At 51.0% G+C, this 17,138-nt stretch overlaps 1 protein-coding gene across 2 annotated transcripts in view; it reads right to left on the minus strand.

Moving 5' to 3' along the window:
* The window catches only part of flncb (filamin C, gamma b (actin binding protein 280)), a gene marked incomplete at its 5' end in the record, with an annotated part of 245,336 nt that overhangs the window by 90,998 nt on the left and 137,200 nt on the right, over window positions 1–17,138 (minus strand). For both annotated transcript variants that reach the window (XM_083654345.1, XM_083654344.1), the window contains 3 exons: window positions 6,133–6,395; window positions 15,975–16,092; window positions 16,268–16,437. In XM_083654345.1, the coding sequence (XP_083510471.1) occupies window positions 6,133–6,395; window positions 15,975–16,092; window positions 16,268–16,437 (551 nt within the window). The remainder of the gene's footprint in view (window positions 1–6,132; window positions 6,396–15,974; window positions 16,093–16,267; window positions 16,438–17,138) is intronic.

Consider the following 17,138-nt stretch of genomic DNA (forward strand, 5'->3'; position numbering starts at 1 on the left):
GGCCGCTTCCCTCCCGTTTTCAATCGGGGATAATCAAAATTGCCTGTGTCGGGTCCCGAGTCCAATCGGGGATCATCAAACATGCATGTAGTATCAAACAAACATTTGTCCCTGGTTTCAGTCAAACGTGCGGCAATACTGCTGCACTCATTTCAGACCGGGGCCAACAAGCAACTCTGTACATGTTGCTGCGGCCGCATTTTCTCCCGGTTCCAATCGGGTTTAACAACATGCCTCAGTAGTCCCAGTTACAGCCAACAAGCAAGTCCATTTGCTGCGGCCGTGTAGTCTCAGTTTCCAGCCAACAAGCAAGTCCATTTGCTGCGGCTGGGTAGTCTCAGTTTCCAGCCAACAACAGTTCTAGCCAACAAGCAAATCCATTGTGCTGCGGCTGCGTAATCTCAGTTCCAGCCAACAACAGTTCTAGCCAACAAGCAAATCCATTTTGCGGCGGCTGTATCAGTTCCAGCCAACAACAGTTCTAGCCAACAAGCAAATCCATTTTGCGGCGGCTGTGTAGTATCAGTTTCCAGCCAACAACAGTTCTAGCCAACAAGCAAATCCATTTTGCGGCGGCTGTGTAGTATCAGTTTCCAGCCAACAAGCAACTCTGTCCATGTTGCTGCGGCTGCATTCCTCTCCCGGTTCCAATCGAGTTTAACAATATGCCTCTGTAGTCCTAGTTTCCAGCCAACTTTTCTTTTTCATAACATGTTTCCTCTCCTATGCATCCAATCTATTGGTCCAATTCTAGTCATTTAGATAAAGTATAACCTTGTAAACTTTCCGGCCTATGCTAAGTAGCGCGCAAGCTACTCAGCTAGCCACCGGCTTCCATGCTATACTGCGCATGCGCAGGGCTGGTTTAGTGTTGCCAAAGAGTGTATAGCAAAGCAAGATGCGACACATTCGGTCGGTCTTCCGCTGCATGCTTTCAGGCAAAAGTAATAAATTTAGATCCATTAGGCTAGTGCCAGAGATAATATAAAAAAAAAAAAAAAAAAAAAAAAAAAAAAGAGAAAGTAAATGTTTTTAATGTTATATAAAAATATAAATAATTAAATAAGTAACTAAATTAAATAAGTTTAGTAACATCTTTGTTTACTTCAGGTAGCATCCAGCATGTCATAGGCTTAAATTCTAACTTTTTCTCTTTTATAGCACCTGACCTCAGTCTAAATCGGGCAGACCTAGTACATCTCCTGTCTTCTACCATGGATCCAGTGCCAGTGGCAACACCCGAGCCAGCAAGCAAAGCAAAGGGCAAACGTAGGAGAGCTAAAGCCGTCCCTGCCCAAATGACCCCGGTATCATACTTCAACCAAGGCCAAATCGGCAACCCACCAGGAGCGGTAGGCGACCTGCCAGGGCAGTATCAGGCCATTCCGGTCAATCTTCCCAGCCAAGCACCATTCGGCCAAAACCTTTTCACCCTCTCCTCCTCCCTGCCCATTCCCCCGCCTCTCCCAACCCCCCTACTTTTTCCCCTGGCCACGACTGCTCCAGCCCCCTCAACATCCGCAGAGGGAAACACGGGTGTCGGCGTCCCCGACCCCGCTGCTATGGCAGTTCTTTTGGCCGCTGTCTCCTCCTTAGCCAATTCAGTGGGGGTCATGAACAACCGCCTCAGCATCATGGAAGGTGGAGGGCTTGCCGGGCCCAGCTCTCAGCCCGCCCCTCCACTTCCTGCCCTTCCAGCCCAACGGATCCAAGTCTTCTCACTGGCCACTGCACTCCCTGCACTCCCTGCTGCCCCCTGCTGCCCCCCTTGGTGGCTTGGTAAGCCGTTCATATCCCCCATCGCGGCAATCTCCCCCAAAAATAAATCGGACATTCTTCTGGGCAGGGACATTAACCTAGCATCTCTCCTCCTCCCCTCTCCCGAGTTCGGCAGCCGTACAATCTGCGAGGGGGACGTGGCTGTTTCAAACATCTGATCCACGACTGCACAAGGCCCTTAACATTTGCGAGTTCGTCATGGCATTCAGTGTCTATAGAGACACTATTTGCGAGGTGTATCCAGCCCGTAGGCAAGAGCTAGACTGCTACATTGCTTTAATTTGTGAGTTGAAGCGCCGGTATGCTGGAAACATCTTTTATGAATACCACCGGGAGTTCTCAGCAAAAGCCGCACTATTCATTTCCCGATACAACTCTCTGCTAGACTGGTCTTGTATTGACTCTGAGCTTCTCATACTCCACGTCGGTGGACACCGCGCCGTGTCATGCTTCTCCTGCCTGTGTCCCACAATGACTTTCTCATCAAGCCGTTCCTCAGCACTGAGGTTCCCCACGGCATCCAACAGCTCCGGGGTCGGAGAAAAACTTTTTTCTCACGACGCCAGAGGAAGAGAGGTTCACTATTTCAATAACGTCCCCATTTGTAATAATTATAACGAAAATTCATGTGCCTTTGCTAAATGCAACTTTTCCCATGTCTGTAGCTTCTGCAAGGACCCCCACCCCAAATCCACGTGCCCTCGCCGCTTTCGCCCAGAGAGCAAAGGGGCCCAGCAGAAGAAAATCCCTCGGCTTACCAAGCCTTTCTGAGGAAACATCCCTCCACCCCAATTCACATCCCTGCCCTTGCCGAAGCACTCTCCGACCATCCTGACCCAGTATTCGTAGACTATCTCCTGACCGGGTTGTCACAGGGCTTCCGGGTGGGCGTCCTTTCTGAACTCACCGGCTCTTACGTAGCAAAAAATCTTCAATCCGCATTGAAAGAGCCGGACATTGTAAGCACGTTATTGGAAAAAGAGTTAATTAAAGAGTTCATGATTGGTCCATTCACCAACCCGCCCTTCCCTGTGTTTCGCACAAATCCACTGGGTATAGCAACTAGGAAGTATTCGGGGGAAAAACGACTGATCCTGGACATGTCTGCTGCCCGATCCGGCCCTTGCCCTAGCGTGAATAGCATGATCCCATCTGAGCTGTTTTCATTGTACTATGCTTCAATCGATGACGCCATTCACTTGATTAAAATAGCTGGTCCGGGGGCTTGGCTAGCTAAAGCCGATATATCTGATGCATTTAAAGTCATGCCACTTCACCCGTCTCAATGGCCCATGTTCGGAGCTAAATGGCACTCCAAGTTCTATTTTGCCGTCCGTCTAACGTTCGGGTGCAAAAGCAGTCCTCACATCTTCAACTCCCTGTCCGAAGCGCTGTGCTGGATTTTGTTAAACAAAACTAGGCTCCCGTTCGTTCTCCACCTGCTGGATGATTTCCTCCTAATCGATTTTCCCTCAGCCTCTCCAAGTTCAGCCCTGGGGAAATTGTCCTCCCTGTTCTCCCACCTCGGCGTCCCACTGTCCGCGGAGAAAACCATTGGGCCGTTCCACTCCCTAGAGTTCCTCGGCATCTGTCTAGATTCAGTCGAGATGAAAGCCTCCCTTCCGGCCGACAAATTGGCGCACATTCGGCAATTAATTAATGCATTTGTAATCGGCCAGTCCATGACTAAACGCGATCTCCTGTCCCTCCTCGGTCACTTCAACTACGCCATGCGTATCATCCCGCAGGGACGTTCATTCATTTCGCGCCTCCTAGTCCTTGCTAGTTCTACAGAGTCTCTTACAGACCGGGTAGAACTGGACGACGGCTGCCGTTCAGACGTGGCATTCTGGGCCTGGCTCCTCGATCACTGGAACGGCATTTCATTCTTTTATGATGACATCGCCGAGTCAGCCGACGCTCTCGAGCTCTTCACTGATGCGGCTCCATCAGTGGGTTTTGGGGGGTATTTCAGAGGCGAGTGGTTCGCTGGAAAGTGGCCCACTGAGTTTTCCCGTCTCCGTCACAGCGAGCTATCAATAGCGCTCTACGAGATCTACCCCATAGCGGTAGCATGTTTCATCTGGGGTCCTCGCTGGTCTCGCAAGCGCATAGTCATGAACTGCGATAACGAAACCACAGTCGCGATCATAAATAAAAGACGCTCCGCCTCCCCATCCATCATGGCTTTCATGCGCCGCATCACCTGGCTGTCCGTTATGCATAATTTCATTATGTCAGCAGAGCACATCCCCGGTCACCTCAACACCGCAGCTGACTGTTTGTCCCGTTTCAAATTTCAGGCTTTTCACGCCAGGTGCCCATCTGCCCAGGTCCTCCCGGTAGCCTGCCCATCGTTCTCCAAACTGGTTCTGTACTGAGTCCTTCTCTGGCTCATCTCCTGGCTTCAGCCAAAATTTACATGAGAGCCGCCTTAGCCCCTTCCACAATTAAAAGCTATGATCGGTCTTGGAACCAGTTCTCCAGTTTCTGTAACTTGCATCACATTTCCCTGTTGCCGGTGCTCCCCTCATCCGTTTCGGCATTTCTAGTATTCTGTTTTGATTCACGCCATCTGCAACCCCCTTCCATTCACGGCATAGTTGCCGGTATACAATTCCACGCCCGCTGTCTTGACCCTTGTTTCCCTAGTTTGTTTTCTAACCCTTCAATTCGCCTTCTTCTCAAAGGCTTCCAAAAATGCTCACCCACTCTCCCTGATAGACGAGCACCCATCACTATAGATATCCTGCACACCTTGGTCTCATCACTCTGGCAAGGTCTCTTCTCTCCCCACTTAGATGCCCTCTTAGAGGCAGTCCTCGCATTCTATGGGTTTCTTCGCTGTGGGGAGTTTGCCACCAGCTCATCAAGCTTCGATCCATCCCGTGACGTCTGCTTCTCAGACCTGTGCTTCTTCCCTAACTATTACAGCCTTTTCCTGAAGCACTCTAAAACCGATCAGGCTGGCATAGGCTGTCAGATCATGATTGCTAGTTTGCACGGTCGCTTTTGCCCTCACGCAGCTATGGTTAAATATCTCCTCAGGCGAAAAAATCCCTCTAACCATGCACCTCTGTTTCTACTCCCAGGTGGTTCCCCCCTGTCCAAGTCCTGGTTTACCTCTCACTTGCACTCCCTGCTGAAACACTGCGGCCTTCCTCCCCACCGTTTCTCCCCTCACTCACTAAGAATAGGAGCGGCAACCACTGCCGCCAAGCAGGGGGTTCCTACCGCTACCATTAAAACCCTGGGAAGATGGTCCTCGGGCGCCTATGCCTCCTACGTAAGGCCCGATCCTTCCTCCGTGCTCGATGCCCAGAGATCTATGGCTATGTAAAGGTAAAATCTTCAGCTATACTTCATTACAATTACTGGTGGTCTGGGGTGGCCTTTCAGGCCCTGTGTTATCTTAATTCTTAATGTTTCATCCCTTGTCCACTCAACTAGCTAAGTGCCTCTCAGCACCGCCCTGGTAAGCCACAATTACATTTCTTTAAAGCTTGATTAAATTACATTTTTGGGGAGGGTTCCGACGCCCCTGCCAACCCATGGCAGGTCCGCCGTCACGTGGCTGATCATCAGTCACGTGGCCGATTCCCGGTCACGTGGCTGATCCCCCTTTTGGCCAAGGAGCTCTCCGCCAAAGACAATCTTACATTCAATAAACATTGTTAAATCTTGGTTGGTGTTGTGTGTAGTCTCTTAAGGTAGAAATGGGAGTTTACGGAAGTTCTACCAAGAGGCGGAACTAGTTACGTCATCTCATTCAATGATCCAATAACAACCTACCATTTGTCCAAGCGGTCTGTTTAAAAGGAGGCCTCTCCTACCTGTCTATTGCTCTTGTCTCCTATACACTACAGCATCAACCCACCACCGCCCCGGCTTCCACCCCAGCACCACCAGGTGAAGGCTCCTCTCCTAAAGGGGGAGGGTTCCGACGCCCCTGCCAACCCATGGCAGGTCCGCCGTCACGTGGCTGATCATCAGTCACGTGGCCGATTCCCGGTCACGTGGCTGATCCCCCTTTTGGCCAAGGAGCTCTCCGCCAAAGACAATCTTACATTCAATAAACATTGTTAAATCTTGGTTGGTGTTGTGTGTAGTCTCTTAAGGTAGAAATGAGGGTTTCCAGCTTCCATGATTGGAAAGCAGGAAGTAAAGCAGGTGTAACCAATACCTTTAATGATGGTTCCATTCCATTTAGGTGTTCCAGTGCCAGGGCCCCCATTAATGCTATTTGTTACACCTGCTTTACTTCCTGCTTTACCACCTCAAAATGGTTGCTGTGAAAAGGGCCTATAGAATGTGAATGAAAGAGTTTGTATTTCCTGGGTTGGTATATTGTACCTTTGAAGGGTCTGGGGGCATAACACCCTCCACAGTGAAGGGGCTTCCCGGTACGGGGTTTCCGTCATAGCTGATGTCCACTCTGTAGGGTCCCTCCTCAGGGGGGATGTACTTCAGAGTGTGGATGTCATTTCCCGTCCCGGACTCCAGCTTGCAGGGGATTGGCCGACGTGACGGGGATGTGATTTTCACGTCCAGTTTGCCCTGGCCACCAGCGCCACGCGTGTTGACGGTGAACTCCTGATCCTTACCAACATCCACCTCTGTGAATTGCACACATGCACACGCACACACAGACACACACACACACACACACACACATGGCGATCAGTCATCATTACAGATCAACTGAAACACAGTTACCCACAGTTATTACCTCCACCAAGGAGGTTATGTTTTTGGTGCCCTGCTAACATATTATAGTGTTTTATTTACATATACATACAGTATTATTTACATATTCACATTATCATTTAAAGTGTAACTTACCCCCAAAACACTTTTTTTCAGCTTTTAACCAATATATATGACTTTGGGGGTGGTGTGTGAAGAATTCTGGTCAGAATTTCCACATTTGAGATCAAACTGTTACCATTGTACCATTTGTATCATTTTCCGCCGCATAAGTGACCTCTATGGGTTCAACACTGCTTTTCTTTGCCCTCAAAACTGCACAAAATGTGGTACAACCTGACGTCACGATGAACCAAAGACTATGGGATTTCAAGATAGTAACTCCCCTACTCCCCCTGTACCCTTTCCCGGGTCCTCACAACTCCAAGCCTATTCCCATGATGTCACAAGCATTTTCCTACCAATATGGCGCTACAATACACACAGCTCATTGGCTGTTTGTGTCACGTGACCTGTTAATCACCTTTTAATTGATTACAATCGCCTGTTATTTTCCTACCAAGATGGCCATGTGGTGATGTAACACTATCAATAAATGCCACTATAATCATAAAAGGAAGAAAATGGCATTGTGTTGCGGTAAATCATTCCCAACCTTTTTCATACTAAGGAGCCTTCATTTAGTTCACATTGGGGCAATGGACCCCCATATGATGAGATTTGGTCTCTCAGATGCAAATCAGATTTTTTTTTTTTTGAATGTAGCCTAGATATGATTTTTACATAGACGTTTTTGTTTTCTTGTGTTCAGACATAGGTTTATAGATGTTATTTATTTACCTTGACAGTTTCGACGAGTCAAACTCTCGTCTTCTTCAGAAGCAGTCGCACTGACAGCTGGGTAAGACGTGTCAACCAGTTGCTTTTCAGCAACTGGCGGTGTGCCCAGCTGAGCTGCCAGGTCTGCCAGTAGTTCGCACATTATTCGAACGGGCCGCTATTATTACGGATGAGGAGGACAGACAGCAGGAGGAAAACCATATACAACAAGCCCTCATACGCTGCCAGTATCCCAAATGGGCCATCAATAAAGGAAAACAGCAGGTAAAATGCAAACAAGAAACACAAAAACAACAAAAGAAAAAACAAACAGAAAACCCTCAGGACAACAATATCGGTATGGTCACACTACCGTACATCCGCGGGATAACCGAACCCATACAACGGGCCATGAAAAAACAAAAAATAGGCACTGCAATAAAACCCCACACAAAACTACGGCAATTATTAGTACACCCAAAAGACAAAATCGAACAGGACAATAAATGTAACGTCATATACGAAATACCATGCATATCCTGCAATAAAACATACATTGGGGAGACGGGCAGGTCATTCATCACCAGAAAGAAAGAATATCAGAAGGAATGTGAAAAGGTAACAGCAACACGACTCACAAGAACACAGAAAGAAAAAGCACAACAGGAAAACCTCAAATCAGCCATATCAGACCACTGCAAAAGAAACAACCACGTTATGGACTGGGATCAGGCAAGAGTCATTGGAACAGAGGACAACAAATACAAGCGTTGGATCAAGGAGGCTATGGAAATCAGGAGACGTGCCGAGGGCACCATCAACAGGGACGAGGGGGCCTACATGCTCTCCCGCACCTGGGATACTCTACTCCAGAAAACAACGGGCGGTGGGCTGCGCGATGTGCCCGGCGGGGCTGTTGGGTCTGTCAGTCCGGCCACGACACGTCATAGTGGGCGTGGCCGGCCTGGCAGACCTGGCAGCTCAGCTGGGCACACCGCCAGTTGCTGAAAAGCAACTGGTTGACACGTCTTACCCAGCTGTCAGTGCGACTGCTTCTGAAGAAGACGAGAGTTTGACTCGTCGAAACTGTCAAGGTAAATAAATAACATCTATAAACCTATGTCTGAACACAAGAAAACAAAAACGTCTATGTAAAAATGAAGACATGATGAACATCATTGAACTATATAGATATGATTTTGTCCAGAATTCCATATACAGTATATTAGGTTGAGAGATAACAGAGAATCCTGGAATCCTCTCAAGGACCACTGGTGGTCACCGGACCCCACATTGAGAATCACTCAACCACTTTGATTGTGCAGAGAGAAGAGAGAGAGGAGGACTCTTCTGTGCCCCTTTTTCACAAAAGCAGCCTACAGCCTAAAATGTATTTTCCTGGTTCACTTTTGATGGGGAGGAGAAGGCAGGTGAAGTGACACTCACCTTCGACTTATAGGCTACTCAGCCTGCTGCAGCAGCTGTCGGAGATGAGCGTCAGTGCAGCTCTGCCCCTGTCTGTGACAAGCGGCTTGTCCAGTCGTATGCAGCGGTTCACGCAAACAGATGTGGGATTCCCGCAATCCCGTACCCAATTTCAGACACTGATTGTGCAGAAAGATTGTGCATGGGCACACACCAGCGATTTTTGTTTGTGTTTGTTTGTTGTTGTTTTGTGAGGGCTACAGAGCACCCTAGCTGAACTGGCGCCCCAGGCAGGAGGCTGTTTCGCCTATAGGGTGAGCAGCCGGGGCCTGAGGAGGAGGGAGGGAGAAGAATGACTGTTGTGTTTGTACTAGATCTGCGGCCCCACTGTGCTCTGCTCTGCGCTCGAGAGGAAAAGGAGAGGTGCACTGCACCTTTGGACAAGAATCACGAATAAATCCCAAACGAAAATTAAAAACTGAGTTCATAGCGTTCTATAGGACAAGTTTGACAAGTTAATAACGTGTTTACCTCAATGCAGAAATCTCCCATTGTGATTACATTAGAGCGTGTTCAGAGCGGGGGGTTTGTCCTGACTAATTGTGTTGTGCTGCGGGCTAACGATACTTACATACACTACATACACATACATGGGAGTCAACAATGGCAATAAAGTAGTTTGCCACTGAATGACCAAATTGATATAACTTTCAACCATTTTGAGCAACACTGGCCACCAGCGTTGGCTAGTTGTTGATATTTATAAAGATTTTGTAGCTCTCATATAACTTATTTTCTAGGCGGTGGGCAAACTGTCATGGCGTCGATTTCCGGAAAAAGATTCCTGACCTGAGCACAGCCAAAGAGTATAGCGAGACAAGAGGAGACTTTCATTTCATGGTTTTTCCCAAAGGTTTTTTTAAATCAAGCAGCATGCCATTTTGTCACATATCTGGGGGGGTAAGTCCCCCTTTAACCAAACCAGGACACTTCCACATAATGTCATTTTGTAATGGTTTTTCTGTTTTTGACCCGGAAGTAGATTCTTCTTCGACCTTTATCATCTTTAGACTTGGCAAAAAGTTGTTTTTAGGCAAAAAACACAAACTGTTTTACTTCGTTTCGAACTCAAGCTCTCACTAGTGCCTACAACGCTGCGACGCAGCCCTATGGAAGACTGTTATTTTGCTCCAAAATTACTTTTCATTAAAACCGACCACCCACCCGTAGGTGGCGTGGTACCCCCTGGGGCTGACACGGATCCACGTGACTACGTCACGTCCTGTCAGCCCAGGGATAATCACTTTACGTTTCTTCCACCCGCTGAGAAGACGTGTTTTAGAAAGCTCCACGGTTAACTATGAGTTAGCTCTCTTACATAGCTTAGATACTAGGCTCGTTCCGTCTGATTTGCCCACCTCAAGAGGTTCGCGTGGACGGGATAAAGCAGGCTTCGGGACCCGATCCTGTACCCTTCACCAGCGGCGTCGGAACAAGTCATCTAAAAGCTAAGAGTATCTTCCTTAGTTAACTGTTTATTGCTACCGCCGTGTAGTTCTGCTGCTACCGCCGTGTAGTGGTTATTGCTGCCGTGCAAATAGCTTGTACCACGTAGCACAGGAACAAAGAGGCTAATTAGCCCAGTTGTTACAGATAGCTAGCTTGGCACCCGTGCGGGTAGCTTTCGTGTGCTAGGTATTTTAGGCGCCGGCTTTAGAGCGCGCGCGTTAGATAGTTAGCTAGTTTGCTCAGTGCAGCTAGCTTGGACTACCTTGTAGCACTCCAGCTATCTGGCTGCGTCCCCAGACAGGGTAACGCACCCGGTTATTGTGGCAGATAGCTAACGTGCACACGTGCAGTTAGTGTCTGTGTGCTAAGTACTTCGCGCCAGCTACCTCTGTGTAGGGCGCGCGTTAAGCGAGAGTAGTAGCTAGAAGCCATGCTCTTCAGTTAGCTAGATAGCTAGCTTGCTCCCGTGCAGCCAGTATCTAGCGTTGTGTAGCACTCCAGCTATCTTACCGTTGCAGGCTTAGCTTGCACGGTAACCCCGTTATTCCTGTTAGCAGAGAGAGGGGGGGGAACAGCTAGGTGCTGTATTAGCTGTGAGGCTACGCTGGCCGGTTACGACCGGCACAATTAATTTAATGTGTGCATGCCTAAGGGCAGGAGCACGCCGCACAGGCGTTGCTGGGACCTACATAAATGTAGTGTAGCTTTTACTGGCGTCGCCCCCGAAGGGGGCACTCTGAGATATTAGCTGGGCGATTACGGTAGCTAGGTGAGCTCGCCCCGCACGTTGCGTGGGCCGCTTCTCTCAGTACTTACGCCATCTTAGCCAGCTTGCTTGTCTGCTAAGTGTTGCTTGCCTCGTGCAAATAGCATCTACTAGATTGTAACTCCCCCTGAGGAGTTTCTTCTGAGATTGACTAGCTTCGCGGGCCGCTGGCCTCTGCTTGCGGTCACGCTTGCTTCCCTGTGTTACTCAGGGTAGAGACTCGCTGCACCGGCTTGTGCGCAGGCTTGTGTTAGCGCACGCTTGTCTCTCAGTGCTTATGCTAGCTTAGCTAGTGTCTTCCACGCCTGTTCTCTCGGGTTAACAGGTTGTGGGTATTGGTGCCTCCCCTTCGGGATGGGCTATTGCCGCTTACGTTACCATTGCACGCGCACGTTCGCTAGCCTCCGGGTTGCTTACTGTCTAGCCTGTGCTTCTTGCTAGCCTGCTAGCTTGCTTAAGCAGTACTCCCGCTAGTAGGGTGCGCCCTGCGGGAGCTTGCTATTAGTGATTAGCTTCCTGCTTCCTCTTGCTACTGAGCAGGGAAAGTCAGGGAGGGGATGGGCCGTGTGTAAAACTACTTTGGCCGAGTATGAATCGGCACGTTAAGTGCGTGTTCTGCCTGGGGCACGAGCACGCTGCACAGGCGCCTTGAACCCTCGGTTTTGTCCGCAGCTAAGCTCTTGAGAGCGGACCAAGGTCCGCTCTCAAAGGAGTTTGAAAGCTAGCTTGCCTTGCATAGGTGCAGATAGCAATATTTAGTACTGTTTAGCACAGAACGATAGTATTTTGCAGATAGCTGGCGTGCACCCGTGCAGTTAGTATCTGTGTGCTAAGTACATTGGGCGCGAGCTACCTCCGCTACAATAGACGTAGCGCTCCTTGCTGGCGCTTCGCATCCAGCAGGGCTTACAGCTCGCCAAGGTCTGGGCTCAATGCCAGCCTTTGGCTTGTAGCTCTAAGGACAAGCCCACCGCCCTTGGTGCCCAAGGCCCGGGGTGGTTGGGAGCTCTCCATGGGTCGCACTCCCTTGTTGGGGCGCCCCCTGCAAGTGCAGGGAGCCTGGCAGGGGGCACAGCGCACCTTGGTCCATGGCCACGGCCTGGCCTTGGTTGGCAGCGCCCAGGTCAAGCCCACCGGTTGGCTCACCAAGGCTGGGCTTAGTTCCAGCCTGCGGCTTGTAGCTTTAGACCCACCGTCCTCGGTGCCCAAGGCCTGAGTTCGGTCGGGAGCTCGCCCAGGGTCTCATACCCATCATCAAGGCTCGCCTTGGTCCATGGCTACGGCCTGGCCTCGGCTAGAGCCTCCTAGGACAGCCCACCATCAATGGCACCGACGGCTCATTGCTGGTCGGGAGCTCGCCTGGGGGCCGCACTGTCGGACAAGTCCACGTGCGGCCGGTCTCGAGAAAGAACGTTACCTCCGCAGTCCCCCCAGCCTGCGGAAGGCGCACGGCAGGGGAGGGGGTGGGGGATTACTTCGATACAACAGCGCGTCAGTAGGCGGAGCTTGCGTAAGAAGTTCTCCCCCAGCATGCACAGCTTCTACGGAACTGTCCATGCGGCGGGGGGGCGTAGCCTCTCACATCCCGCCCCCCCCCATCAGGGCACCGGATCAAAAGGTCCTGGTGCCCAGCAATATGCTCATGATGGGTTCCGCTCCTTTGGCCACAAGAGACCATCTTGTCCAACAGGCTCGATGCCTGGGAGCATCTATGTTCCCCGTCCCCATTACGGCGCACCCTCCAGAGGGGATACACGCTACAGTTTGCCCACCCACGTTCGACGGGACCCCCGATCTGGCCGTGGAGGGGGAGGCCATGGACATACTCCACAAGGAGGTTATTCGTTCCTCGCCAAAGGGGCGATTCGCTCGGTTCCCAAGGCAGATGTGCGCTTGGGTTTTCTACCACAGGTACTTTATCGTGCCCAAGAAGGACGGCTCCATGCGTCAAAAATTGGACCTTCGGCGTCTCAACAAGACGCTGAGGAAGTCCCGTTCCGAATGCTCTCTTCCCCGCCTGTTCAACGAGTTGAGACAGGGGGATTTCTTACTTCCGGGGATCTGGAAGGTGCGTTCTTCCATGTCCACATGGTCAGGAGACACAGGAAATACCTGAGGTTCTCCTTCCTGGGGAAGGCTTACGAGTTCTGTGTCTTGCCATTCGGCATGTCTTTGAGCCCGCGAACCCTTACGGTGTGCGTGGAGGCAGCCTTGGCTCCCCTCCGCGCGAGGGGGATCCGCGTCTTCCTATATCTCGACGACGTTCTCTTAGCGGCCGACTCGAGGGTCCGTGCCATGGAACATACCAAGGTGGTGACCGATCACCGGCAAACCTTAGGGTTTTTGGTGAACTGGCAGAAGAGTTGCCTCGTCCCATTGCAGGCGGCGACCTTCCTGGGGCTCGAGCTAGACTTCCTGCAAGCCTTTCGCCAGAGCGACAGGATCGCACGGTTCGGACAGCAAGCCAAGGACGTTAGGTCTGTGCCCTCGGTGTCAGTGCATCAGTGCACAGTGATGTTGGGCCTGATGGCCTCAGCACTGCATGTGCTCCCGCTAGGGAGGCTACACATGCTCTCGTGGTCCAAATATGGTTCTCAGGCTTCGCCTGGACTCGGCCGGGGACCGTCATCGCAGGGTTCCTCTGACAGGTCAGGCCTGGCAGGCGCTGGCTATATGGGCGGACCCCCGTTACCTCTCGAGAGGTACTCGGTGGGGCCCTGTCCCGCTCAGGATGGTGATTCGCACAGACGCCTCCCTCTGGGGAGGGGGTGCGATTTGCGGGCATTTTTCGGGGAACGGCCGGTGGGAGGCTCAGGAGCTTCGCCACATAAACGTGCTAGAGCTGAAGGCGATTCGCCGGGCTCTGCTTCAGGACAAGCCCACCATCAATGGCGCCGTGGGCCCATTGTTGGTTGGGAGCTCTCTTGGGGACCGCACTGCCGGACAAGTCCGCGTGCGGCCAGACTCGAAAGAGAACGTTGCCTCCGCAGTCCCCCCGGCCTGCGGAGGTAACACTTCCAGCGGCTCACACATGGGCACCATGTGCTGATTCGCTCGGACAATAGGGCAGCGATCGCCCACCTGAACAAACAGGGCGGTGTGCGGTCGGGGGCGCTGAACCATAGCGGGGATTCACCTGTGGGTGTATCCCCGTCTCCTTTCAGTGTCAGCGGTCTATCTGCCGGGACGGCGGAGTTACGACCGGCCTGCTGTCTCGAGGCAATCCCCGTTATACGGAGTGGTGCCTCCACCCTCGGGTGATGGAACAGGTTTGGGCCAGGTTGGTCGCGCCTGCGTCGATCACTGTGGTTCTCGATCCAGGAGGGCAGCCCCCGTTAGGTCATGACGCGCTAAAAGCGCACGCGTGGCTGAGGGAGGGGCTCTATGCGTTTCCCCCGACCCCCCTGATCCGTCAGGTGTTGGACAGGGTGAGGGAACAGCGCCTCCGGCTCGTTTTAGTCTGTTTTGGCCCAGGCAGACATGGTTTGCGGACCTGGTCTCCCTGGCGCAAGATCCGCCCTGGGCATTGCCGGTACGGGCCGATCTCCTATCCCAGGCGGAGGGGGAGGGGTTCCACCCCTCCCCAGGCAGGTGGAAGCTAGCAGTCTGGCTCCTGAACCGGACCAGTTGCTAGCCCAGGGCTTGCCTGATAATGTGGGATGCACTATGCAGCAAGTAAGGGCGTGGATCCAGTGAACTGCAGTGTGCGACCAGTTCTCTGTTTCCTTCAGAGCCTGCTTGACGCGGGTCAGTCCCCGCAGTCGCTTAAGGTGTACGTAGCCGCGATTTCTGCTTGCCATATGGGAATTGAAGGGAGCCCCGTGGGGGCGTACCCTTTGGTCTTGCGCTTCATGAAGGGGCCGCGTAAACTGCGCCCGCCGTCGCAGTGCGTTTTTTCCCAAATCGGACCTGGTTACGGTGCTGGACCGTTTGAGCCCTTGGACTCCGCCAATTTAAGGGTTCTGTCTTTAAAGACCGCGCTGCTGCTGGCCTTGTCGTCAGGAAAGAGAGTTGGTGACCTGATTGCCCTCTCGGTGCAGCAGGCCTGTGTGGTTTTGGGAATGATGGCCGCAGGGTTACGTTGCGACCTAACCCAGCGTACCAGCCCAAGAATATTAATGCCAGCTATAGGTCTATGGTTATAGACTTATCGGCATTCTGTCCCCCGCCGTTCAGTTCGGGTGAGGAGAGACGTTTGCACATGCTGTGCCCCGTAAGGGCGCTCTCGGCCTATGTGGCCAGGACGCGTTCATTACGCATTACAGATCAGCTGTTGGTTTGCTTTGGGCAAAGGGCCCAGGGCGGACCCCTTTCCAAGGATCGCTTATCACACTGGATAGTGGAGGCGATCGCGTTGGCATACTCTGCCGTGGGCAAGGTTCCCCCGGAGGGTATCAAGGCGCATTCTACGCGAGGTGTTGCGACATCCTCTGCGTTGTTGCGTGGTGTGTCGGTGGAGGACATGTGTGCCGTGGCCTCATGGTCCTCTCATCACACTTTTGTCAGGTACTACAGTCTCGACGTGTCCGGTTCGCAGTTCGCGCACGCGGTGCTGTCGGTGGCAAGAAAGTAGTATCGTTGCCACTCTAATATGTCATTCGGTTAGGCATAAACGTTGCCATATGGCCGTGGTTCACCGGTGCCTTTCGGGTCGCCCTTTGGGTGTTCCCGGCAGCAAGGTCGGTTGAATTGACACAGTTTATTGATGTTTACAATGCAACCGGCCGGCTCCGTGCATGGGGGTGAGTATATAATTGAATTTTCTTTTTTGGATGACCTTATCCTTTAACTGGAGTCTGGCAAATTCTAGGCAGGTTTACTCCCTGCATAGAAAGACTCTTTGACAAAAGGGTTTGAATTCACCGGGCGAGCATCTTCCACATGACAAAATGGCATCTCATTTCCATGCAGTGGCAATAAGAAAACCTGGATGTGGGATCAGATCCGCTCCACGTGGGCCCATACTCACTGTTGTTCAGCCCCTGCACCTTGATTTTGTTGAGGTCGAGGGGTGGGGCCACAGCGATATTGAAGGGGCTCTTGGGAATGGGGTCGCCTCCATGACACACTGTGATGGACATGTTTCCCTGAGCGAGAGAGAGACAGAAAGAGAGAGTGTGTAGGACAGTGTAGGAGTTTTACCTGTGGTACTGCAGTGTAACGGACAGTGTAGGAGTTATACCTGTGGTACTGCAGTGTAACGGACAGTGTAGGAGTTTTACCTGTGGTACTGCGGTGTAACGGACAGTGTAGGAGTTTTACCTGTTGTACTGCGGTGTAACGGACAGTGTAGGAGTAGTCATGGTTGTCGATGATCTCAAAGTCTCTGACAGCCTCCCCTTTAGCTGCTCCAGTGAAGTGGACCTCAGGTTTGGCCTTGCCTGCTCCCTTGGTGTATATGGTGAAGTGAGTTGGTTTACCCACCTCCACACCTTGGAGAATTCATGGGAAATAAAGTAAACGGATATACAAATTTACAACCAGGATCTATTGCTTCCTTTTTTCTTTCTTTTTTCACATTTCTGTTTATTGAAGTTTTCAGGTCATAGATGATACAGCACATCAGTATTTCAATTTCACTGCCTGTTATAGGATTGGAAAGACAAGATAAAAAAAAAGGTGAAGATATGTGTATACGGTCGTAGGAAAACAGGTTCACTGGAAAAGAAGAGGAAAAACAAATACCTATACCTCCCTAACAGCAACAGTACAAAAGTAATCTTCTCACCCTGAGATACTTCCTTTTCCTTATTAACAAAAACAAAAACAAAACAAAAGTAAAACAATAATTGACATAGGCTGATCCGATCACCCATCAGAGACACAGTGCACAAGTACATGATCAAATATCCATAATCTACACAGCCCACCCACACAAGAGAAAAGAAGAGAAGACAGCACAACAGACAGACATCATCAGGCCCAACACATCACAGAGAAACAGAAATCAGTCCTTTGGGATCTCAGGAAACTGCAAACCCTCCACCACCCTAAAAAATAATCCCCATGTTTTCAAAAATCTAGTTGACGAGCCTCTCATCGTACACCGAATTCTTTCCAATTTAATAAAATAAAGAATATCTCTGATCCATAAGGAATGAGAAGGTGGGCTTCCATTTTAATAGAATTAGGC

Source organism: Poromitra crassiceps (genome assembly GCF_964638095.1).
Source record: "Poromitra crassiceps genome assembly, chromosome: 2".
Classification (NCBI taxonomy): domain Eukaryota; kingdom Metazoa; phylum Chordata; class Actinopteri; order Beryciformes; family Melamphaidae; genus Poromitra; species Poromitra crassiceps.